At 44.5% G+C, this 27,260-nt stretch overlaps 1 protein-coding gene across 1 annotated transcript in view; it reads right to left on the minus strand.

The window, feature by feature from the left end:
* Window positions 1–27,260, minus strand: part of LOC120991095 (vomeronasal type-2 receptor 26-like) — a 76,690-nt gene that overhangs the window by 23,348 nt on the left and 26,082 nt on the right. Inside the window, exon 3 of the mRNA XM_040419986.1 lies at window positions 12,603–12,726. Within this exon, the coding sequence (XP_040275920.1) occupies window positions 12,603–12,726 (124 nt within the window). The remainder of the gene's footprint in view (window positions 1–12,602; window positions 12,727–27,260) is intronic.

Below are 27,260 nucleotides of genomic sequence, written 5' to 3' on the forward strand. Positions count from 1 at the left end.
GGAGAAGGTTTCTGTGTTACCTCAGGTGCCCATGACCAAAGCTAGTTTTGGGATGACAAGGATCCGGGATCCCATGCTAGCCCGGGTAAGAGGTAGCACAATATTGAAACCTGAGACTGGTAAAACAATAAAGGTGCTGGACAGTAGTGCGGATAAGGACTATCCGCGGATTTTCACTGAGCGTCAGACTCCAATGAGAACAGGGACTTATGAACTTGATGTTACAGCTCATGCATGAGGGAGTGTTGGGGTGTAATTTTCCCTTATGCTGGGAGTTGTGGAGTAATGGAGACACTTCTGCAGAGAGTGCAAAAACTCCTGCAGAACTTGTACCTGTCCCTTTAAGTGAACGTGTAAGGGAAAGGACCATTGAAAACAGCGATGTAGCTGAAGTGAAAAATGAAAATGTGAGGTCATGTGAAGTATCCCTTTCAGGATGTGATCAGGAGAGAAGCGCCCCCTGGTGGTAAAAATGTAAATGATGATGAAGCTTTATTTTCTTCATCTGCTACTTCTCATGAAGAACTTTATGACTTGAGGTTTGAAGAATTGCATATAAGTAATGTGAACCGGGCACCTGAAAGAGAGCCTGAGCAAGTGCAGGTGGTTCTCACTGAGGGGGAGTCTCCAGTGAGAACTGGGTCTTGTGGACCTGATGTTACAAATATGTTCTTATATGATGTGATGTTGGGTTGTGATAACGTTTCGTTGTTGTGGGGCAAGGTAGACACTTCTGCAGATAGTGACGAAACTCCTGCAGAACCTGTACTTGCCCGTTTAAATGAAGGTCTAAGGAAGCTGCACATTGACTGCCATGGGGAAAGAATATTGCCTATTGAAAACAATGGTGCTGATATGAAACATGTTAATGATGCAGAAGTGCAGATAAATGTTGGGAGCACCGAGTGGAGCAATCCTACTCTGGTGAACGTGCAAGAAAGGGTAGCACTCCTAGAGGGTGTATCACACAAACCAGAGGTGGACATGCAGTCTCCACGGTGTTTTATGGTCAATAAAGTAATGTCCCAGGTAGGGATTAACTCAGCAGTGCCCCTAGAGGTCAGCGTTAATAATGACACGAGTGACATAGGCGATGTATGTGATGGGACCATTAGCAACTCCGAGAGGAAAGCTACCAGGTCAAGGTATTGCAAAATTCAGGCGGTCACTAGTAGCGACCAGACGACATTTATACCTGACATGATGAGAGCTGAGTGGGGAGATGGCAGCCTAGTGTCTGAGACCCATACCCAGGCAGGGGTAGATGACCTGACACGTCAGTACAGCTGCAATCCTGAAGATTTTTCTCTCTCCACACGGTCCCTAGATATGATAGAGAAGGGACTAGATGTCTTCACAGAGCAACTGAAGGAGAGCCAGAAAGAGAATGGTGATACTCCTACATCTGCTGCAGCAGAGCCGAGCAAGGAGCAGCTGGAACCGAAGGCCCAAAAGCGGGGCACTTCCCACAAGCTTGTGCAAAAAGCTGAAAAGAAACTGCTGAAAAACATGGAGTTGGTGGTTCAGCGCCTGGAGAAACAGGGTGTGACATACAAAAAGGTGGAGAAAACCAAGAACAAACTTCTGCGAGAATTGGATGATCTGATGGTGGACCTGGACCACCAGAAGCAAATTAGGTCTAATCTAGCGAAGAAACAGGAGAAGTTTGACTGGCTCCTAACTGAAGAGAAATACATCTCGGCTTGATATGATGAAAAACGTGACCAAGCAGAGACTGTTGCTTGGGAAAAGGAGACCCAGGCCCTCTCCTTGGCTAGAGCCCTTGAAGCGCTTGAGGAGTGTGCTGAATTGAAGAGGCTAAACAAGCAACTCAGAACAGAGATGGAAAATCTCATGACGAGCTTAAAAGATGAGTTGGAGAAATCTAAGTGTGCTCTCGAGCAGCAGGTGGAATGTGAGAAACCTGAAGAGGAGAGTTCTCTGGAAGACGTCAAGAAGCCAGAGCCTGTTAAAAATGGGACTGGAGATGGTGGCACTGTGGTGCTAGCTGTGGCAGAGAAGATGGAAGATGCTTCTGCTGAACCAGTTGATGGGGCTGATGTGGATGCCGAAGACCACAAACCCGTGGTAGCGTATAGCCCAGGTATGGAAGACATCCCCTATGCATACAAGGCCTTCCAAATAGCCAGCAGCCTGCTGGGGAAGAAGTACGAGGAGGTGAACTATCAGTTTTTGGATCCGGGCTATTAAGATGGGCTGTATCTCCTGACTCCTCCACAAAAGGAGAACAGTGTCCTGGGTGAGCCTCTGGAGAAAATGACAGAAGACGAGGAGTCTGCTGAAGACCCTAGTGCCTCCTGCCTCGATGAGAAAGAGGGGGAGGGGTTAACAGGGCAAGTGTATGGTGCCATGTCTCAGAAGGATGAGAAGGCGGTCAAAGAGACTGGAGACTTCGAGAAGACAAAGGCTGAAAAAGTTAAGGCCGATGTGTTCGTTGACGTGAAGTCCCCAGGTGCTACAGAGACCAAAGTTAAGCCAAAGGGAGCCGCGGCCGAAGTGGAAAAAGCCACTAAAGAAGCAGAGGTCTCTGAAACTGCCACCGTAACTGGGGTAACTACGGCTGGAAAGAAGGAAAAAGTGACCCAGATGCACGTAAAAGAAGCGAGCTGGGGCAAGCATGCTCTGCTGAAGGAGCCCTTCAAAGCAAAGGAGAAAGTGTCGGGACATGACCATGACTGGGAACAGTTCAGTCAAGAGTTGCAGCAGTCCAAGAAAGGACGTGAGGCGCATGTACAGGAGCCAGACGATCTAAAAAGAGAGAGAGATCAAAATATACGACAGCGCATCATTATCACTTGGGAAAGAGTAGAAAAAGATTATCTGGCCATGAGATGGGCACATGAGGTCGTTAGGCAGTTTCTGTTAGGCAAGATGTTGGTTTTGGTGATAAACCAAGCTCTGCTGGCGTGGGTCTGGCAGAACAAGGGGAAGGTACGTGTCACTGAGGTTCCTGGCCTCGGTGAAATAAGAACCGGTAATTTTCTGTGTCAGCGGCAGGTAGTGCTTGCTGACACTGGGTTACTTAGTGTGGCTGTAAAGCCAATGGGGGCCGGTTCTTATTGGGAGCAGCCAAAGAGCAGGGTGGGTGGCTGTTCCCCACGTCCAGGCCAGGTGGATGCCCTCTCACCAGCCTCCCGTGTTATGCAGGTGTTCAGCTTCACGGGCTTGAACAAAGGGGGGGGGATATGTGAGACAGTGACAGGTCTCACGCAGGTTGGAGGCAAGGAAGGGGTGGATAGTGCGGTCCACACCCCTGTTCCACCACAGGTGAGACCAGCTGGAGGTACTCAGCCTGGCATAAAGCACCTCCCAGAGTGTCAGCAAGGGAAGTGTGTTACCTGTAGACAGAGGCCTGGAGGCTCTGTCTGTGTGGTCTCAGCTGGGCTAGGCTGAGGGACCACGAGGCTAAGTGACAGTCTGGAATTTGGGGGATGCAGTGACGCCTGCGGTACAAGGGCCACAAGGTCAGAGTCGGGAGGACTGCTGGACCACAATCCCCCAAAGGGACTTGCATTTGCTACAGCCGGGAGGCTGCTGGACTATTGGGCTGCGATAGCCGCATGTTATGACCGTGTGTGAACGGTCCTTTAGGTGAGTCAGGTTATTATATGTTTAGTTAGAGCCCAGCCGGGCAGGTGTTTATTTTGTATCATTTAAGTTTGGTTTGCTGAGGTGCCAAATAAAGTGATATTTGGACCTGAAACTTGGTGTCTGGCGACGATACTTGTGTGAATGACCCCCGGAGAAGAGCTAACCCCCCACACAGGCTTAATTTTTTTCTATGTAATTACTGTATACTGTATATGCCATACGGAAAAACGGAACAGAAACGCAACGGAAACAAAAAAAATGGAACAACGGATCTGTGAAAAACGGACTGCAAAATACTGAAAAAGCAATACGGTCGTGTGAAAGAGGCCTTAAATGGCACTGACTGGTGGCTGAGACAGCTGGCAGCAACTGGTGATGAGACTGCTGGCACTGACTGGTGGCTGAGACTGCTGGCACTGTTACTGGTGGCTGAGACTGCTGGCACTGTTACTGGTGATGAGACTGCTGGCACTAACTGGTGGCTGAGACAGCTGGCACTGTTACTGGTGATGAGGCTGCTGGCACTAACTGGTGGCTGAGACTGCTGGCACTAACTGGTGGCTGAGACAGCTGGCACTGTTACTGGTGATGAGGCTGCTGGCACTAACTGGTGGCTGAGACTGCTGGCACTAACTGGTGGCTGAGACTGCTGGCACTGTTACTGGTGATGAGGCTGGTGGCTGAGACGGCTGGCACTGACTGGTGGCTGAGACGGCTGGCACTGACTGGTGGCTGAGACTGCTGGCACTGTTACTGGTTGCTGTGGCACTGACTGATGGCTGAGACTGATGATGTGGCTGGTGGCACTGACTGGTGGCTGAGACTGCTGGCACTGTGACTGGTGCCTGTGACTGATGGCACTGTGACTGATGGCTGAGACTGCTGGTACTGTGACTGGTGGCACTGACTGGTGGCTGAGACTGCTGGTACTGTGGCTGGAGGCTGTGACTGGTGGCTGAGACTGCTGGCACTGTGACTGGTGGCACTGACTGATGGCTGAGACTGCTGGTACTGTGGCTGGAGGCTGTGACTGGTGGCACTGACTGATGGCTGAGACTGCTGGCAGCGGCAAGTGTCTGTGGCTGAGACTGCTGGGACTGTGCGGCTGTGTGATGCACGAACAGTAATGGAGAGCACACCATAACCTGCGCGCAGCGGCGATTTGCCTGGCCGGCACGCAGGTGCGTGCGGAGCGTCGTGTGATGATTGGTCGGTGCGCCGTGCGTGCTGGTGTGGGCGGCGCGGTTGCGTGTGGGGCGGCGGTGATTGGGCGGCACGTGCACAGTTCAATTATAGCCAGACATGCAGCCGTGAGCATGCACACAGGGCTTTTATCATAGTAGATATATAAAGTCCCTGTGTGCGTGTGGGACCGTGCGTGTGGGACTATTAGTTAAGTGCGCATGCGCGGCGGCCAATCAACACACGGCACTCCGCACGCACCGCCCACCCCTGCCCATCGGCCCGCTGCTGTGCCCAGCTCCACCGTGCCTCCTCCTACCCCTCCGGCTTCCTCTGCAGCTGACTGACACCCCGGGATCTGGGCCCAACAACCACCGCCTGCCACAGCGTATCCTACACCGACACCCTTACGCACTGCCCACACCTGCGCACCGGGCAGAGAGTGGCCCGTACCTGCTGCAGCATTGCATCCTGGAGTTCATAGAACTCCCAAAGAGCCTGGGAGGACAAAGCTGGGAGCACTGGGGATGGGGACCTCCGATTCTGGACCCCGGGTATCTGTCAGCACAGGGGGCACATGTTAGTCCCCGCAGCGGCCGCATCCTACTCGCTCCTATCTCACCCTAACCCCGTCCACCAAAGTCAGGAAATGGCCGCACAGTAGCAAGTGAGGGAAGCTATCACAGGCAGAGAGCATTACACATGTATTACACTCCAACCCCCATCATTACACTACAGCCCTCATTGGAGTGTAATGATGGGGGTTGGAGTGTAATATGTGTATAATGATGGGGATCCTGGGGTGTAAGGCGTCTGTGGAGGGGGAGGAGGAGTCACGGCGGAGCTGGGTGCAGGTGCGGCGGCGTGTGGAGCGCTGTGTGCTGATAGGTCCCCGCGCCACGCATGCCCAGTATAACAAACGGCGCACACGCACACGGACACAGGGATTTTATTATGTAGGATTACACTCCAGTGCCCTGCGTCTGTGTGCCGTTGTTATAGTGGGCATGCGTGGCACAGGGACCCATCAGCATCATTATATCCCACATCATTATACACTCCAACCCCTATCATTACACACATATTACACTCCAATGAGGGCTGTAGTGTAATGATGGGGGTTGGAGTATAATATGTGTACAATGATGGGGGTTGAAGTGTAATATGATGGAGGTTGGAGTGTAATATGTATACAGTACAATGTATTTCCTCCTGTATCCCCCTCTATCTCTACAATATATTCCCTGTAGCCCCCTCCCTAACTCTCTCTAATGTCATGGCCGGAGTTTACAGATGTAGTCAGAGTAATAGGGGGAGGAAGGGGGCAGGGAAGTTTCCCCGCGTCAGCTGCCTGCAGCTCGGGATGGCAGGGGACGGCACATAGGGATGGATGTGGCCTCTCACCTCCACTCACAGAGACTGCCGCCGCTGTTCTGCCACTTTTCTATACCCGGACAAAAGCCTATACCTGGAAGTGATGTAGCTGCACCGGAAGTCACGTGGACGCGTTGGAATCAGCTGGAGGAGGGGGTGTGCGCGCTGCGCAAGCGCATTCGGCTAAAGTATGTTAATCTGGCAGAACGCCCCTGCATTTTCCCAGCCCTCCATTTCTTTACTATCCATCTCTTTCTTTACCATCCATTTCTTTCTTTACTATCAATGGCGGCATAGAGTTAGTTCTAGCAAATGCCGAGCACAGCGAGGCCGAGCCCGATGCGTGGTGAGCAAAGCGAGCCCGCGAGGGTACAAATTAATGTAGATTACGGGCTCGCGGCGTTCTGCCAGATTACTATACTGTAGCCGAATGCGCTTGCGCAGCGCGCACACCCCCTCCTCCAGCTGACTCCAACGCGTCCACATGACTTCCGGTGCAGCTACATCACTTCCGGGTATAGACTTTTGTCCGGGTATAGAAAAGTGGCAGAACACAGGACGCACATGTATGGGTGCTGCAGGCGGTGTCCGTACGTGCGTGCCTATTGGCCAGCGCGCCCCGCATGCGCACTTAACAAATCGGCACACACACACGGACGCGCACGTACACAGGGCTTTTATTATATAGGATATTAACAGTTTAATGTTAATGCTGTAGCAGGTGAGTCTGACACACAGTAATTCTTTGTATATTCGAACTAGAGGCGGGACAAATCCAATTTTTTTCAAATCCGAATCCGAAAAGGTTCTCGAATATATTGAATCTTTCGAATCTCTAATCCTACAAATACTGTACATAAGAATCGTGTGAACGGTGTAAGAAACAAAGTGATCCAAACACTTATGGGAGGGGGGGGGATCTGTGGATGACACTGCTATGGGGGGAGATCTGTGGATGGCACTGCTATGGGGGGGAGATCTGTGGATGGCACTGTTATGGGGGGAGATCTGTGGATGACACTGCTATGGGGGGGATCTGTGGATGGCACTGTTATGGGGATCTCTGGATGGCACTGTTATGGGGATCTCTCGATGGTACTGTGATGGGGGATCTGTGGATGACACATATATAGCATTTTATGCTATGTGTCATCCACAGATCCCCTCATAACAGTGTCCCTGCAGTGTGAATGACCCCCAATACAGGGGCTGGGGGCCGGCATCTGGATTAGGATTGACAGCGGGGACCGGTGCAGTCCCTGTATTCTATTGCACTGGCCCCGCTCACTGTTATCTTATCTAACCTGTAGGCATTTTTAAATTTAATAATCATTTGTAATCCAGCTGTATTACTTACAACTAAATTCCGTAGCAGAGAGGAGGCAGGCAGGAGGGAGGCAGGCCGGGAGCGCGGGCGGAAGACGCGTCACTCACTAAGTCATGTGCCCGCGCCGCCTGCTTCATTCATAAAGTGACGCGCCGCCCGCCGCCCTCCCGCCCTCCCGGCCTGCCTCCTCCGGAACTTAGTTGTAAGTAATACAGCTGGATTACAAATGATTATTATATCTTAACAATGTCTACAGGTTAGATGAGATTATACAACAGTGAGCGGGGGCCGGTCCCGCTGTCATTCCTAATCCAGATACCGGCCCCCAGCCTCTCCTCCCTCTGTTGATACACGCGCCCACCGCACTGTGCGGCATGGCAGTGGCCATGTATCATTAGGTAAACTAATCACAGCATTTTTGGGTCGGTCAAATCGCCATATCTTGTCGCGGGATTTGTCGGATTCGAATTTTGCTAAATTACGTCGGGATTCAAGGACACGAATCCCACAAATCCAACAAGATTCGAGGGATTCGTGGATTTGACGGATTAGTTGTCCCACCTCTAATTAGAACAGATTAAGTATGAAGGCTGCAGCAGGTGAACAAGATAAACGCAGAAATAGATTAGACTGCTTGGTGACAATAAGGCCTCTTTCACACTTGCGTTGTCCGGATCCGGCGTGTACTCCATTTGCCGGAATTACAAAAACGCAAGTGAACTGAAAGCATTTGAAGACAGATCCTTCTTCAAAATGCGTTCAGTGTTACTATGGCAGCCAGGACGCTATTAAAGTCCTGGCTGCCATAGTAGTAGTGGGGAGCGGGGGAGCAGTATACTTACAGTCCGTGCGGCTCCCGGGGCGCTCCAGAATGACGTCAGAGCGCCCCATGCGCATGGATCACATGATCCATGCGATCACGTCATCCATGCGAGTGGGGCGCCCTGACGTCACTCTGGAGCGCCCGGGGAGCCGCACGGACGGTAAGTATACTGCTCCCCCGCTCCCCACTACACTTTACCATGGCTGCCAGGACTTTAGCGTCTTGGCAGCCATAGTAACCATTCAGAAAAAGCTAAACATCGGATCCGGTAATGCGTCAAAACGACGTTTAGCTTAAGGCCGGATCCGGATCAATGCCTTTCAATGGGCATTAATTCCGGATCCGGCCTTGCGGCAAGTGTTCAGGATTTTTGGCCGGAGCAAAAAGCGCAGCATGCTGCGGTATTTTCTCCGGCCAAAAAACGTTCCGGTCCGGAACTGAAGACATCCTGATGCATCCTGAACAGATTTCTCTCCATTCAGAATGCATTAGGATAAAACTGATCAGGATTCTTCCGGCATAGAGCCCCGACGACGGAACTCTATGCCGGAAGACAAGAACAACGCAAGTGTGAAAGAGCCCTAAGTCTGATGCACAGTACTGTAAGTCTATGTAACATAGTGTTGAGCGCGAATATTCGAATATCGAATTTTTTTTTTTAGAATATCTGCACTTCGCTAATTCGCGAATATTTCGAATATAGCACTATAAATTCGCAATTTCGAATATTTTTATTTTATTTTAATTGTTATATTTTTTTCTTTTCCACTTCCCAAAAGTAGTTCTTACCTGTCCTGAGGATTCCTGGCTTCCTGGCTGCTCCAGTCAGTGCCCGTTGCCGCTTCTGACCTTCTTCCGTGCTCATGGAGAGTCCCCATCACCATGGGAACGCCTCCATACTAGAATGTACTGTCGGATGTGAGAATTAAGTTGAAATTGCAATTCGATTATTATAACTTGAATTAATCGAATTGCAATTTCAACTTAGAACTGGTTTGGCCTCTTTCACACGACCGTATGGCTTTTTCAGTGTTTTGCGGTCCGTTTTTCACGGATCCGTTGTTCCGTTTTTTGCTTCCGTTGTGTTTCCGTTTCTGTTCCGTTTTTCCGTTCCGTTTTTCCGTATGGCATATACAGTATACAGTAATTACATAGATAAAATTGGGCTGGGCATAAAATTTTCAATAGATGGTTCAGCAAAAAACGGAACGGAAACGGATCGGAAACGGAAGACATACGGATGCATTTCCGTATGTGTTCCGTTTTTTTTGCGGACCCATTGACTTGAATGGAGCCACGGACCGTGATTTGCGAGCAATAATAGGACATGTTCTATGTTAAAACGGAACGGAAAAACGGAAATACGGAAACGGAATGCATACGGAGTACATTCCGTTTTTTTTGCGGAACCATTGAAATGAATGGTTCCGTATACGGACCGTATACGGAACGCAAAAAACGGCCCGCAAAACGGAAAAAAAAAACGGTCGTGTGAAAGAGGCCTTACTATGGTTGGCTTGGTAGAATTAGCGAAGATGACGAATGTATTCGTCATATTCCTCAAAACGAAGATAACAAAGTATTCTCCAGCTTCATTTTAGCTCCATATTCGTCAACTTCGCTAATTCTAGCAATCAAATAGGAAAGTTGACTATTGAGACAGCTAAGTTTAATTCGCTATGCGATAATATTACTTTGCTTTTTTTTTTAATAAATAGAATAATTATAATTATCAAATATTATAATCTATTTATTTTAAAAAAAGCAAAGTAATATAATCGCATAACGAATTAAACTTAGCTGTCTCAATAGTCAACTTTCCTATTTGATTGCTAGAATTAGCGAAGTTGACGAATATGGAGCTAAAATGAAGATGGAGAATACTTCGTTATCTTCGTTTTGAGGAATATGACGAATACATTCGTCATATTCGTCATCTTCGCTAATTCTAGATGTCAAACCAATAGGAAAGTTACCGTAAGTTAAAATCGCAATAAGCGATTATTTAAATCGCATATTAATAGCGATAAGTAGAATAATGACGAATATTTGATTTCGACAAATATGAGACGAATATTCAAGCAGATATTTGCAAATTTAGTCGAAATCGAATATGGCACCTCCCGCTCATCACTAATGTAACATAGTAACATAGTACATAAGGCCGAAAAAAGACATCTGTCCATCCAGTTCGGCCTGTTATCCTGCAAGTTGATCCAGAGGAAGGCAAAAAAAAAACCTGGGAGACAGAAGGCAATTTTCCCCACTTTAGGGGATTAAAAAATTCCTTCCCGACTCCAATCAGGCAATCAGAATAACTCCCTGGATCAACGACCCCTCTCTAGTAGCTATAGCCTGTAATATTATTACGCTCCAGAAATACATCCAGGCCCCTCTTGAATTCCTTTATTGTACACACCATCACCACCTCCTCAGGCAGAGAGCTCCATAGTCTACACAACAGATTAACTATGAATGGCGCAGCAGGTGAACAAGATGCACAAGTCCAATAAATTCAGCCTGCACTGTCCCTACAGTCTCACGGCGAATCACGTTAAAAAACGGCTATTTCCTGGCTGCAGAGAGCCTGTATAGCGGTGTAGAACACTGTGCCTGTATAGCGGTGTAGAACACTGTGCCTGTATAGCGGTGTAGAACACTGTGCCTGTATAGTGGTGTAGAACACTGTGCCTGTATAGCGGTGTAGAACACTGTGCCTGTATAGTGGTGTAGAACACTGTGCCTGTATAGCGGTGTAGAACACTGTGCCTGTATAGCGGTGTAGAACACTGTGCCTTTATAGTGCTGTAGAACACTGTGCCTTTATAGTGCTGTAGAACACTGTGCCTGTATAGTGGTGTAGAACACTGTGCCTTGCAGTAACACACATAGGGAGTCTGCTGTGGTAGTGAAATAATACTGTGAGTCCGTATGACATGCAGATGACAGGCGTCGCTCCTAGAATCACTGCACACTTCACTTATTTGGGCAGTTACGGGGCCAAAAGTGACCAAATAACTGAAGTGTGAACTCAGCCTTACAGAGCGATGTTAGCGCCAAGAAGAAGCGCACTCCTTTTACACCGTCGTCAGCTGATTCCACATAGATGTCTACAGAACCTGTTCTATTAAACGCTTATACAAATTGAGCCCCCCAACAGATTGGAGAGGGTGTCAGCCGTAAGTTTGTGTTTATGCCACAGATTATTTTGCCCCTGTCTGTTGAGCATCCGCCTTCACTCGGTCACATTTTTTTTTTTTTTCATATTTCTACACCCTATAAAAAGAAATATAACAATCAAAATTCACTGCAGAACGACTAATAGGACGTACGTATATATCCTATTAATACACCCTGTAAATGGCTGTAGTACAATGGAACTTCACTACTGAACGGCAAATATATTTTTTGCCAGTAATACACACCAAAAAGGGCTTTAGAACATATAACTGCACCGCTGAACGGCAAAAGTTTTTCTTTTGCCACTAATACACGACAAAATGGGCTGTAATTTTCACACTTCGCCACACAACGGCAAATAAATCCTTTTTATTCCCACTAATACAAGCCAAAAAATGCTTTAGATCATATAACTGCACCTCACAAGGGCAAATAAGACGTAGAAATATTTCCTGTAATAAACCCTGTTAATGGCGGTATCACACAGCACTTGCACCCCAATAACAAGAACGGTTTGCTGGCATTACAGAGCTGTATAATGGCAATTTGGATCCGCAGTCAGTGCAGCAAGGTGTAATAGGATTGTTCCTATTCCCCAGGCTGTAACCTCCCCTACTGAACCCTGTTCTACATAAACTCTTTGGAATGATTCCTCCCTATCCTTTCCCTACACCTTGAATAATCTTTCCCTGAACTTGTAAATCGTTTTTTTTAGCACAATTAAGTTTTTCCTAGCACTGTCCCTAGCGCCTGCCGACGTCTCTCCCTGCACTAAGTACACTGGAAAATGGCAGAATCCAAGATGGCTGAGGCTATTTATAGGGCTGTGACATCACAGGGCTGGCTGGCTGCTGATTGGCTGCATGCATGGCATTATGGGTGATCCCGCTTTCCCATAGTTCTTTGCTCCATGTTCTCTCATGCGCAGCAGTCATTTTAGGAAAAAATGTGATTAGTTACCAGAAAGCGTGAGGAAATTAGGATTCGATGTGAATCGAATAATGCCTGAAATTCGGATCGAATTCCACTTCTTCAGCTTTGATTCGCTCATCTCTCATCACCACAACTGGTAACACAGTACTACAACTCCATACTATCACATACCGGTTATATTGGATATCTCTTCTTCTGAACATGGGACGCAGTCATAGCAGCAGGTGTGAATTGTCGGTCTCGCCATTTTCCGGCTTCCAGGTAAACATGGGTCTGAGCAGCGGGATACCGGGATCTGAAGGAAAAGAGAAAATGCACAAATGTGATAATAGTGATGAGGAAACCTAGAAGGGTGGACTACAGAAAGTGAAATCACCATCATAAGAAGTATATGAAGACAGCACCAGCGGTTCTCCAAATATTACATAGAAGAGTGACGCGAGCAGGTCCTATTTCTTCTAGCTTTAGGTTACAGACATACACTCACGTAAAGAATTATTAGAAACACCTGTTCTATTTCTCATTAATGCAATTATCTAGTCAACCAATCACATGGCAGTTGCTTCAATGCATTTAGGGGGGTGGTCCTGGTCAAGACAATCTCCTGAACTCCAAACTGAATGTCAGAATGGGAAAGAAAGGTGATTTAAGCAATTGTGAGCGTGGCATGGTTGTTGGTGCCAGACGGGCCGGTCTGAGTATTTCACAATCTGCTCAGATACTGGGATTTTCACGCACAACCATTTCTAGGGTTTACAAAGAATGGTGTGAAAAGGGAAAAACATCCAGTATGCGGCAGTCCTGTGGGCAAAAATGCCTTGTGGATGCTAGAGGTCAGAGGAGAGTGGGCCGACTGATTCAAGCTGATAGAAGAGCAACGTTGGCTGAAATAACCACTCGTTACAACCGAGGTATGCAGCAAAGCATTTGTGAAGCCACAACACGCACAACCTTGAGGCGGATGGGCTACAACAGCAGAAGACCCCACCGGGTACCACTCATCTCCACTACAAATAGGAAAAAGGGGCTAAAATTTGCACAAGTTCACCAAAATTGGACAGTTGAAGACTGGAAAAATGTTGCCTGGTCTGATGAGTCTCGATTTCTGTTGAGACATTCAAATGGTAGAGTCCGAATTTGGCGTAAACAGAATGAGAACATGTATCCATCCTCTGATGGCAACTTCCAGCAGGATAATGCACCATGTCACAAAGCTCGAATCATTTCAAATTGGTTTCTTGAACATGACAATGAGTTCACTGTACTAAAATGGCCCCCACAGTCACCAGATCTCAACCCAATAGAGCATCTTTGGGATGTGGTGGAACGGGAGCTTCGTGCCCTGGATGTGCATCCCTCAAATCTCCATCAACTGCAAGATGCTATCCTATCAATATGGGCCAACATTTCTAAAGAATGCTATCAGCACCTTGTTGAATCAATGTCACATAGAATTAAGGCAGTTCTGAAGGCAAAAGGGGGTCCAACACCGTATTAGTATGGTGTTCCTAATAATTCTTTAGGTGAGTATATATGAAGCATAGCAACATTTCCACTTAAAGGGGATCACTTTCTCTGGAATACCCCTTTCATATAAGCCTTTTTCAAGCCATACAAATACAGACTAAATACAATGGTATGAAACACCAACCAGCATACATTAACCTTTTGTTTACCGCCATACTATTTACGTTGTGGCTGTAAGCTCTTATATGTAACCCGACGTATGAAAGTGTCAGGTTACATTGAGATCTGTCAGCACTCCATGGAGTTGTAGATCTCTGTGGCTGTGCTGCCATTAGACCTCTCCGGTCACAGTAAGTATCCCATAGCCCAGGCAGGTGTACAGCGATCCATCACAGTATGAAGTCAAATAGCCAGCAACGGCGTGCTCTTCTTGATGTCAGAGTGCCCTTGTTGGTAGTTAAATTAATTGTGAGCCTTCAGGCTGCCATGACTGTGGCAGGATGGGGTAAATTCACTTTTTGCAGATTTCAGAAAAATTTTTAATACAAAATTAATAACAATGTAGAAAATAATATTATAAAAAATGGAACAAAGAATAGTTTAAATATAGAGAATAGTATAGCAGACATTGTTTGTGTTAAATATACAAATGTCCATCTTTTTTTTTTTCTTTTTGATTTCTTCCAATTTTTTTAAGTATAGGTATTTTTTTTAGCTCTATATACTATATATGGGGGAGTGGTGGTTGTATGTAAAATATGCAAACCCTTTTTTTAATTTGATTTAAAAATGAAAAAAATAAAATAAAATAAACATAAAACATAAAAAAGTCACCTTGAAGGAGCTTCTAATGTTTTGGCTCTGTACAACAAATAGAAAAATAGGCTGCCAAAATCCAAAATGCTCTCCAGTCCTCTGAAGTCTTGTGGCGGGCCCAGCCAGTAGATAAATTGTACAAAAAGTGCCCATTTCCATAGTAAAAACATATGGTAATGGTTTTAGAAATATTTTGTCTTCAAATCTTTTGTAACAGAAAAAAATGGATATTATTCTATCATCTAATGGCTAGAGTTGAGCGGACACTAATGTTAGCTCTCGTTGGAATGGAAAAGAACTGTACAAGAAAGATGGTTTGCATCTTTCTCTCAAGGGAACGAATTTCCTCAGTGAACAGTTCAAAGTATTTGCTATGGAGCATTTAAACTAGGAAAGGGGGGCAAAAGAATGATAATCCAGCAGTTCGACTGCCCTCGAAACAATGCCAGAAGATGCCAGTAGCACATAGGTTAAGAAATGATAAGTTCAGAGTCTTGTCTACAAAGGCTCACAGTTTAGGGAATAAGATCAATGAACTTGAGTCTATAATGGCATCTGAGAATGTAGATTTAGTAACTGTTACTGAGATATGGTTCAATGGGAGTAATGACTGGGATATAACAATACCAGGGTTCTCTCTATATAGGAAAGACAGAGAAGGCAAGAAAGGGGGAGGGGTGGCCCTGTATGTGAAAGATAGCATAAAATCTAATTTAATACAAGTTAGCGAGACCAATTTAGAGTCAGTTTGGGTTACCTTGCAGCTTGATAATCATAAGTTAACTCGTGCAGGTGTGATATATAGACCACCTAGCCAAGTCAAAGAATTAGATGATCTACTAGTTGAGAAAATAGCTAAAATGACATTGAAAGGGGAAGTTATCATTATGGGAGACTTTAATCTTCCTGATGTAAACTGGAAAACCAAAATAGCTAGTTCTGCCAGGAGTACAGATATTCTAAATTCCCTACTAGGATCATCTCTACAGCAAGTAGAGGAGGAGCCAATCCGGAAGGAGGCCTTTTTAGATTTAGTATTCACAAATGGAAATTTGGTATCTGATATTACTGTAGGGGAAAGCTTGGGATCTAGTGCTCACCAGTCAGTGTGGTTTACTATAAGTACAGTGACTGAGTCACACCACACAAAAACAAAAGTTTTAGATTTTAGAATAACTGAATTTCTAAAATTAGATTAGAGGTATTCGAGTCCCTACCAGATTGGAACAGTTTCAATGGAGTCCAGGAGAAATGGGACTACTTAAAAGTGGCACTATTGAAGGCAACAGATAATTGGATTAGGCTTGTCAGTAAAAGCAAAAAAAGGAAGAGACCACTGTGGTACTCAGCAGAAGTGTCCAAATTCATTAAAAACAAAAAGATAGCATTTAGTAATTATAAAAAAAAAAAAGAGCATGACAGACACATTTATGATTAGGCAGAGAGAGGCCAAGCAAGTTATAAGAGCTTCTAAAGCACAGGCAGAAGAGAAATTAGCTCAGTCAGTGAAAAAAGGCGATAAGCCATTCTTCAGAAACATAAATGAAAAAAGGAAACTAAAACAAGGAATTACCAAATTAAAAACAAAAGAAGGAAGGTATATGGAAGAAGATAAAGAACTAGCTGACTGCCTCAATGAATACTTCTGTTCAGTCTTTACAAAGGAAAATGAAGAAAAAGGCCCTCAGTTAGGAAAGAAGACTAATGAATCTTTTGATGCATGTGTCTTTACAGAGGAAGAGGTTCTAAGTCAGCTGTCTAAAATTAATACAAGTAAGTCACAGGGGCCTGATGGGATACACCCAAAGCTATTAAAAGATCTTAGCGGTGAACTAGCAAAACCATTAACAGATTTATTTAACCAATCACTGGTAACAGGAGTCGTCCTAGAAGATTGGAAATTAGCAAATGTTGTGCCCATTCACAAGAAAGGTAGTAGGGAGGAATCGGGCAACTATAGGCCAGTATGCCTGACATCAATAGTGAGGAAATTAATGGAAACCATACTTAAAGAGAGGATTGTGGAACATCTAAGATTTCATGGATTGAAAGATGAAAAACAGCATGGGTTTACTTCAGGGAGATCATGTCAAACTAATCTTATTGATTTTTTTTGATTGGGTGACTAAAATAATAGATGGCGGAGGTGCAGTAGACATCGCTTATCTAGACTTTAGTAAGGCTTTTGATACTGTCCCACATAGAAGGCTTATCAATAAAGTGCAGTCATTGGGCTTGGACTCCCATATTGTTGAATGGATTAGGCAGTGGCTGAGGGACAGACAACAGAGGGTCGTAGTCAATAGAGTATATTCAGACCATGGTCTTGTTACCAGTGGGGTACCTCAGGGATCTGTTCTGGGACCCATATTGTTTAATATCTTTATCAGCGAAATTGCAGAAGGCCTCGATGGTAAGGTGTGTCTTTTTGTTGATGACACAAAGATTTTTAACAGGATTGATGTTCCTGGAGGGATACACCAAATGGAAAAGGACTTAGGAAAACTAGAGGAATGGTCAAAAATCTGGCAACTAAAATTTAATGTTGATAAGTGCAAGATAATGCACCTGGGGCATAATAACCCAAGAGCAGAATATAAAATCAGTGATACAGTCCTAACCTCAGTATCTGAGGAAAGGGATTTAGGGGTAATTATTTCAGAAGACTTAAAGGTAGGCAGACAATGTCATAGAGCAGCAGGAAATGCCAGCAGAATGCTTAGGTGTATAGGGAGAGGCATTACCAGTAGAAAGAGGGAGGTGCTCATGCCGCTCTACAGAGCACTATTTAGACCTCATCTGGAGTATTGTGCTCAGTACTGGAGACCATATCTCCAGAAGGATATTAATACTTTGGATAGAGTTCAGAGAAGAGCTACTAAACTAGTACATGGATTGCAGGATAAAACTTACCAGGAAAGATTAAAGGACCTTAACATGTATAGCTTGGAAGAAAGACGAGACAGAGGGGATATGATAGAGACTTTAAAATATATAAAGGGAATCAACAAGGTAAAAGAGGAGAGAATATTTAAAAGAATAAAAACTGCTACAAGAGGACATAGTTTTAAATTAGAGGGGCAAAGGTTTAAAAGTAATATCTGGAAGTATTACTTTACTGAGAGAGTAGTGGATGCATGGAATAGCCTTCCTGCAGAAGTGGTAGCTGCAAATACAGTGAAGGAGTTTAAGCATGCATGGGATAGGCATAAGGCCATCCTTCATATAAGATAGGGCCAAGGGCTATTCATAGAACTCAGTATATTGGGCAGACTAGATGGGCCAAACGGTTCTTATCTGCCGACACATTGTATGTTTCTATGTTAGGGTTCGACGGGTTCGGCCAAACTTCACAAAAAAGTTAGAGTTCGGGACCCAAACTTGACCCGAACTAGACCCCGAACCCGAACCCCATTGAAGTCAATGGGGACCGAAACTTTTGAGCACTAAAATGGCTCTAAAAATGTCATAGAAAGGGCTAAAGGGCTGCAAATGCCAGCAAAATGTGGTTAAGAGCATGGCAAGTGCTCTGCAAACAAATGTGGACAGGAAAATGACTTAAAATAACATAAATTACATAAAAATAAAAATATATAATCTTGATCTAGGAGGACAAGGTCCATATGTAGTAGGAGGTTGAGGAGGCGGTGGATGTGGCAGTGTAGGTGGAAGCGGCAGTGGAGGAGGAGGAGGTAGCAACACTGTTTTTTGGTTTTAATTTTTTATCTAATTTTTTTGGGTTTAAATTAGGGTACACCCTAAAACAGCCGTGCTAAACAAATGTTCAGACAATACACTGGCTGCAGGGCAGGCCAGCACCTCCAAGGCGTAAAGGGCAAGCTCAGGCCATGTGCCTAATTTGGAGACCCAAAAGTTGAAGGGGGCAGAACCATCAGTCAACACGTGTAGGCGTGTGCACACATACTGCGCCACCATGTCGCACGTCCCCGTGATGTACATGATCCAATTGGATATCTGCTCCATCAACTTTCGATGTTCTTTTCTGCGCCTACCATGTTAATCACTGTTAGCGGTGAATCAGGGTTCCACGCCGGAGAGGGAGAGTGAGAATGGGAGACCACATGCAAGGGAGGTCAATGTATCAAATTCAATGTGATCGAGCAGAAATGTGGGACAAATTATTGAAGCCGAAGCTTCCAAGTAAAGGAGGGGGCGCGTAGCAATTACCCACTTCCGACACGGGGACGTAGTAACGATAAATAACAATACAGGACTCTTAAGATGCACTGTTATTGGAATGATTAATAAAAAATTATAGGGAATGTCACTGGGTTATTTTGGATTTGGAAACATTAGACAGGAGAAGCCCTGCTGCTGCTTTGTTGACTCTAGATAACTTCTGCCTGATCGCACGTCCCCATGACGTCCACGATCCTTTTAGATATCTTCTCTATCAACTTTCAATGTTCTTTTCTACCCCTACCATGTTGATCACGGTTAACGGCGAATCAGGGTTCCATGCCGGAGAGGGAGCGTGAGAAAGAGAGACCACATCCAAGGGAGGTCAATGGCTCCAATGTGATCGAGCAGAAGTGTGGAGCAAGTTGTTGAAGCATCGAATGAAAGGAGGTGGCGCACGTCAATTAAAGACAAATTTTTGAAATTTAATTCCCTGTCACCAATGCAGAGCAGGGGTTTTTCATCGCCAAAAATGGATTAATGTCACCCACCAAAGGAACAGACAATTTTTAAAAATTTCGGTCACTGTCACCTATGCAGAGCAGGGGTTTATTCACGGCAAAAATGGTAAAATGTCACCCAAGAATGTAACAGACGAATTAGTGAAATGTATTTCCTTGTCCACTAGGTAGGGCAGGGGTATATCACAGCCAAAAATTGGTGAATGTTACCCAACTATGTAACAGAAAAAATAGTGAAATGTATTAACCTGTCCACTAGGTAGAGCAGGGATATATCACAGCCAAAAATTGGTGAATGTCACCCAACAATGTAACAGAAAATAAATACAAAGATATGGTGGCTCACTCTGTCTATAGCTGTGGGTTGGGTGCTGCTAAGCCTAATGACTCACCCAGTCATGAGAAAAATTGAATACAAATAGCTAGAAAGGCTGAGCACTCACCACCTGGACTGCACAGAGAAACGTACAAATGTGGGCAGTGGTAACAATTGAATAATTTATTATTACACAAAATGCAGATATGACTACTTAAAATATATAATTATTAAAAAACGATAATAGTAAAATCTAACCAATATACACTCACCTAAAGAATTATTAGGAACACCTGTTCTATTTCTCATTAATGCAATTATCTAGTCAACCAATCACATGGCAGTTGCTTCAATGCATTTAGGAGCGTGGTCCTGGTCAAGACAATCTCCTGAACTTCAAACTGAATGTCAGAATGGGAAAGAAAGGTGATTTAAGCAATTTTGAGCGTGGCATGGTTGTTGGTGCCAGACGGGCCGGTCTGAGTATTTCACAATCTGCTCAGATACTGGGATTTTCACGCACAACCATTTCTAGGGTTTACAAAGAATGGTGTGAAAAGGGAAAAACATCCAGTATGCGGCAGTCCTGTGGGCAAAAATGCCTTGTGGATGCTAGAGGTCAGAGGAGAATGGGCCGACTGATTCAAGCTGATAGAAGAGCAACGTTGACTGAAATAACCACTCGTTACAACCGAGGTATGCAGCAAAGCATTTGTGAAGCCACAACACGCACAACCTTGAGGTGGATGGGCTACAATAACAGAAGACCCCACCGGGTACCACTCATCTCCACTACAAATAGGAAAAAGAGGCTACAATTTGCACGAGCTCACCAAAATTGGACTGTTGAAGACTGGAAAAATGTTGCCTGGTCTGATGAGTCTCGATTTCTGTTGAGACATTCAAATGGTAGAGTCTGAATTTGGCGTAAACAGAATGAGAACATGTATCCATCCTCTGATGGCTACTTCCAGCAGGATAATGCACCATGTCACAAAGCTCGAATCATTTCAAATTGGTTTCTTGAACATGACAATGAGTTCACTGTACTAAAATGGCCCCCACAGTCACCAGATCTCAACCCAATAGAGCATCTTTGGGATGTGGTGGAACGGGAGCTTCGTGCCCTGGATGTGCATCCCTCAAATCTCCATCAACTGCAAGATGCTATCCTATCAATATGGGCCAACATTTCTAAAGAATGCTATCAGCACCTTGTTGAATAAATGCCACGTAGAATTAAGGCAGTTCTGAAGGCAAAAGGGGGTCCAACACCATATTAGTATGGTGTTCCTAATAATTCTTTAGGTGAGTGTATATAATTAACTACAATACATTAAATCTAAAATAGTGGCTGATGTGATAAAATCATCATTCAAATATATATAACATAATGTAGCGTCAATATTGGATAGGAATGATGTTCTTATCTTCTGTGGCATGTAATATTACCCATTCGATTATATGGTATCGATAAATTAGTAATGAAAAGTTCGATAAACTTTCGCCGATTAAAGTGCCCAGTGAATATTCGGAATGACTATCTAAACAAAGTCATCTGTATAGGTCTCAGTTCGATATTCTAGAAAGTTCGGCATATATTCGCTGACTGAGATGCTGTGATTACACCTCCTAATATGGTATAGTTCAATTGCCGTACGACTTGCGCACACAATGGCGTCCCACGTGGCTGGCAACGTCGAATATGGCGGTACCTGGTTGCCAGCCATGTGGGATGCCACTGTGTGCACAAGTCGTAAGGCATGGGAGGCCAGGTGCCTTCTTATGGCGGTCTTCCCTAGGTGCGTGCTGGGCTTACCGCAACTTATGCGTTGGCAGCACAGGCTGCAGATGGCAACACTATTGTAAGCAGCAGACACGTTAAAAAAAGCCCACACTGAGGAGCCATGTGCCGGCGTCCTGGGAGTGCCAGATGTGACCGTGCATGGTGGATGGCTCGTTCCAGATACATTAGCAGTCTGCTTTTTGCCTCCTCTGCACTCTGATCTCCCCTGCTCTTCATCTCTTGTTGGCACCCACGTGAAGTCCATCGACAGGTTATCATCGTCATCTTCACCACCACTGACATTAGAGATCTCAGAGTAGGCAGCAACAGCCGGGATCACCCTCCTTGGGCTGATCTGGGTTCTGTCGTCAGACTGCTGGTTGGCGACTGTTGATACCTCCTCTTCCTGATCCGATGCCAATAATGGCTGCGCATCGGTAAGATCTTGTAATGGATGGGAAAATAATTCCTCTGACTCTAGTGCATGGGATATGGTGGTGGTGGTGCTGGTGTCTTTGGGGGTGCACACAGCAGAGAGTGAAGAGGGTGCAGATAGAGAGGCTAAGGAGGGTGCAGAAGCTGAAGGCTCAGTGAGCCACTCAACCAAGTCTGGTGCGTCCTTTTGCGTAATCGCACGCACCTTCTGCAACTTCCCACTTAGGCTCCGGCCTGGTGCACCTGCCCACACCCTACCACCCCTGCGGAATGGCCTGCCTCTTCATCTGCCTGTCATTTTCAAAATTACCCTGTGACAAAAGTCCCTATAGAAGAGCAGTATGTAAGATCCTCACCTGCTTTGCACTCCAGGGGAACCAAGAGGGGTCCTCGTGGAGTTGCGGGACAGGTTATGCGTGTCTCTGATGCACCAGCGCTGACCCCTTTGCGAACCAGTGCGGGGATGCGTTCGCGTGGACATCGGAGGGGAGGACCGTCGGAGTCCCGGGGACAGAGTGGCCAGGCGAGTGACAAGACGCCGCGGCCAGGGTTGTCTCCGGTGTCTCCTGCGACTTCCGTTTCCGCATCTGGGTCCACGCGCTTGCATACTCGCGCTGAGTCAATCATGCGTCCGTGCGTACGCACGAGGGCAGGTTCGCAAAGGGATACACGGTCGCGAGTACGCGCTTCTTATGCGCTTCGTCGACCAGTGGCGCATAATATACTGACTCACAAGAGCAAAGTGGATTAGGGAGCCAGCCATGGGTTAATCAACTTGTGATTGCCTTAGGCCATGTACTCAGGTGCAGGGCAATTTGTTCACCTATGGTAGTGGACACTTGGCACCCTGGGATTGGTCAGCAGGCATTTAAAAGGAGGTCTCTCAGGGTGATCAGTGCCCACTGTTATTTTCCCTCAACCAGGTATAGGTCACAACTGCTAGTGACTGAAGACTTCCAGGAACTTTGTCCTTTGCAGCGGACCCAAGATCTGGAGTGACTCGACTGCCAAGTGCACAGCGTCATTCAGCACTGGTTGGGACTATTCCTGGAATCTCCTTGCCTGGTTTTTGTTATTATTCCTTGTTACCAGCAAGTGTCCTGGACGTTTATGTTTCTGGTGAATAAACACCTTTTTGCTTTCATCACTGGTCTGTTTGTTGGTGCCTTGCATTACACAGTAATTGTGGAAGCAGGTATATCACACCCCTGCCTCAATCTTTTTTTGGGGGCGGCAACTGTTATATCACACCAGTAGAAATTATTTGTTCCAATAGCGTTTATCACTCTGAGTAGATGCAGTAACGCAGCAAAACCGCAAACAATTGCTGCTCTGCCTAAATGCACTATATAGAAAGGATATTATTGGTATATAACACCCCTACTACTCATTGTCACGGATGGTGTTGCAGAAAGCTGGAACTTATAAATAAACATCCGACTGGCTTGATCCCAAACTAAGGAGCATATGGGTGAGCCCTATAAAACCCCTAGAGCTCTCCCTGACTGCTATGCCCATGCAAAGATCTTTATGGTAGACGATTAGGGTTAGATTGCATGTCCTCGTACCTTATACTATGTGACACCTGAAAACCCTATAATAGTGAGGGGACACGACCACCGGCTCCCTGCACTTAATACAGACGGAGTCAGGGTCACCTACAATCAAGCCAGCAAGAAACACAAATAAAGGAAACAGACTTATCTGAGGAATCAGGAGAAGCAGCCTCCAGCAGTGAAGACAATCCAGGAAGAAGTATAAACCGCAAAGTGAGGCAGTATGGGAGGAAATATAAAGGGACACAATCAGTGCAAATAGGTGCAAATAGGTGACAGCTGGGAGAAGGAAAAGAGATAAGAAAGTGAAACCAAAACAAAGAACATCATACAACAGGTAGAGAAGAACGTCTGCCAGAACTTCTCACAGAGCTTGCGGTGACAGTACCCCTCCCTCTACGGGTGGACTCCGGACAATTTAACAATGTGATCAACAAACGCTTGCGCCAGCGTCTTAGCATTGGGTAACCCAGGAAAGGGAATGAAATGCGCCATTTTGCTAAAACGGTCCACTACTACCAGAATCACAGTCTTCCCCGAGGAACGAGGCAGGTCCATAATGAAGTCCATGGACAGATGCGTCCAAGGACGGGAAGGAATGGGTAACGGGAGGAGAGAACCCGATGGCCATGAATGAGAGACCTTGGCACGAGCACAGGTCTCGCAGGATGCCACAAAACCCTCCACCGTCTTACGAAGAGCCGGCCACCAGAATCTCCGAGAAATGAGATCCATTGTGGCTCTGCTCCCCGGGTGCCCAGCAAGGACAGTATCGTGGTGCTCCTTAACCCCTTAAGGACACAGCCCTATTTCACCTTAAGGACCAGGCCATTTTTTGCAAATCTGACCATTGTCACTTTAAGTGCTGATAACTTTAAAACGCTTTGACTTACCCAGGCCGTTCTGAGATAGTTTTTTCGTCACATATTGTACTTCATGACACTGCTAAAATTTGGTCAAAAAAGTGAATTTTTTTGCATAAAAAAATACCAAATTTAACAAAAATTTGGAAAAATTAGCAAATTTCAAAGTATCAGTTTCTCTACTTCTGTAATACATAGTAATACCCCCAAATATTGTGATGACTTTACATTCCCCATATGTCTACTTCATGTTTGTATAATTTTGGGAATGATATTTTATTTTTTGGGGATGTTACAAGGCTTAGAAGTTTAGAATCTAATTTTTAAATTTTTCAGAAATCTTCCAAATCCCACTTTTTATGGACCAGTTCAGGTTTGAAGTCACTTTGTGAGGCTTACATAATAGAAACCATCCAAAAATGACCCCATTCTAGAAACTACACCCCTCAACGTATTCAAAACTGTTTTTACAAACTTTGTTAACCCTTTAGGTCTTCCACAAGACTTCATGGCAAATGGACATAAAATTTTGATTTTTTGGAAAATTTTCCATTTTAATCCATTTTTTCCAGCAATAAGGTAAGGGTTAACAGCCAAACAAAACTCTAGGATAGTGTCTAGGAGACCTGACACATTGGGTAAAACACTCTCCCCCTCTATGTACATTTCTACACATTCTAAAAATCCACCTACGTGGTTAAAGTATACTGGCTTCTCAAAGTGTGGAAGTACAAGATGTAAAACATGTAAAGTCACCAAAAATACTAAAGAATTTTATAATTCAACGCATACTGAGATCTTCCCTATCAAGAGTTATATTAACTGCAACACAACGGGAGTTATATATATCATCACCTGTACCTCATGTGATTTGACATACGTAGGTTGCACTAGCAGGAAATTTAAAGATAGATTGCGTGAACATCTCAACTACATTTTGAATCCATTAACCACATGAATTTCCAATGCGGCACATCACTTCATAGATACCCATAATCGCAGTATAAATACATTCAGTACCTTTGCTTTTGAACATGTCACATTGTCTCAAAGAGGTGGTAATATCAAACAAAAAATTCTCCTTAGGGAAGCATTCTGGATTTGGAGATTAAACACAAGATTCCCACATGGCCTCAATCTCAAAAAAGAATTAATGTATCTATATTAATATCAACATGCACTGCAGCCATTTTTTGCTTTGTTTTTATACATACCCATATAGAGATTAATATATGTATGGTTATTTTTAATTCTCTGTAGTGTTTTTTCCTCCAAATCTATGATTGGATTGCCTTATGATATTTGTACAGGTATTATATATGTGTACTTGAAGGATCAATTTCTACAATATATACATATGACCTAGTCCAGGTATTAATATTGTGACAATACAGGTGTGCTGCTCCGCATCCCCAGGTGGTTTATGCGCTCCAGCACACATGTGATCCCCCGATGACACAGTAACCGGTGAATATGAGAATAGGCATGCATAGCATTGCTTTCTGTACATGATTTTCTGATGTCTACAGAAATTATGTCCAGACAGATACTAAGACCATAAAAATTATAGACTAGTAATACAAACAAAAAAACAAAAATAATAGAAAACAAATAATATAAAAAAATACACACAGAAGAGAATCAATGTGATTCTCAGTAAATAAGATTATAGGTGAAGGTGCAATACAACAATATAACCATATTAAGATAATTGTTATAGGTAATACTGACAGAATATATAATATCCATCTGTCTTTAAACTGTGTGTAAATATCCAACACCCGCAGACTCTGTCTCAGCCTACATTATATGATCTTTTTCTATATTATAACAAATTAGCATGCTGCTTTTCCAATGGATCGGCTTGTATTCCGGGACTTACAACACAGTTCACATGGAACGACTTCTCAAGAGACGGATGGGAATGGGAGTGGGGAGCTATTATATCCCAGGTGAAAAGGCAGCATGATTAGTGATCCCTGAACGTATTGCAGTCATCACAACCTCCCTGATTACTTTCTGTGTTGGAATTCTGGTTTCTGTCTACACCCTGCGTTAATTCGCCAATATGTTGTAGACAGAATAACCAGTCTATACCCTGCGTTAATCTACAAATACGATGCAGACAGAATAACCAGTCTATTTAGGACCCATATTTAAATGAAATCAAATATCCATTAGTCAATAATAATATAAATAAAAATGTATGAAATAAAAAACAAAAAATCTGAAAAATATGATGCAGTTAGGTATTACTGACATATAACTACAGAAAACTCAGTTCTGATTTATGTCATCTTTATTTCATTCTATCAATTTCCTCTTAATTTTTCCAGCAAAGTTTGTTCATTTGTTTGTTCATTTGCCAATTTTTAGTGGGCAATGTCAATGCATCCATATTATGTAGGGTTGTCATTTATTATATTTTATAAATTATATACTTTTTTGGAGGAGATTAACTACACAATTTTATATTCTATATTCTATATACTTTGTATTATATTTCGTAGCACTGTGAGGTATATGTTTTTATATGTCATGGGTGAATATGTTTGCACAGGTGTCTTGCATTGACCGGACTGATTTTCTGATCACCCTGCTCTCTGTGATCCCTCCTTGTGGGTGGATACATTGGGGGTGAGCCTTATTTCAGCCCGGTACATGCCAGACACCTCAGATCATGACTAAGAACAACATTGTTCGAAACGCGTAGATCTTGGGGATAAAGTGGGACCCAGTGTCACTGTTTGCTGTATGCACCTGTATCTTGGTGACGAATAGTGTTGAGCGCGAATATTCGAAATGCGAATTTTTTTCTCGAATATCGCAACTTCGAGATTTCGCGAATATTTAGAATATAGTGCTATATATTTGCGAAATCGAATAATAGTTTTTTTTTTTTTTTATTGTTATATTTTTTACTTTCCCA

Source organism: Bufo bufo, chromosome 2 (assembly GCF_905171765.1).
Source record: "Bufo bufo chromosome 2, aBufBuf1.1, whole genome shotgun sequence".
Lineage (NCBI taxonomy): Eukaryota > Metazoa > Chordata > Amphibia > Anura > Bufonidae > Bufo > Bufo bufo.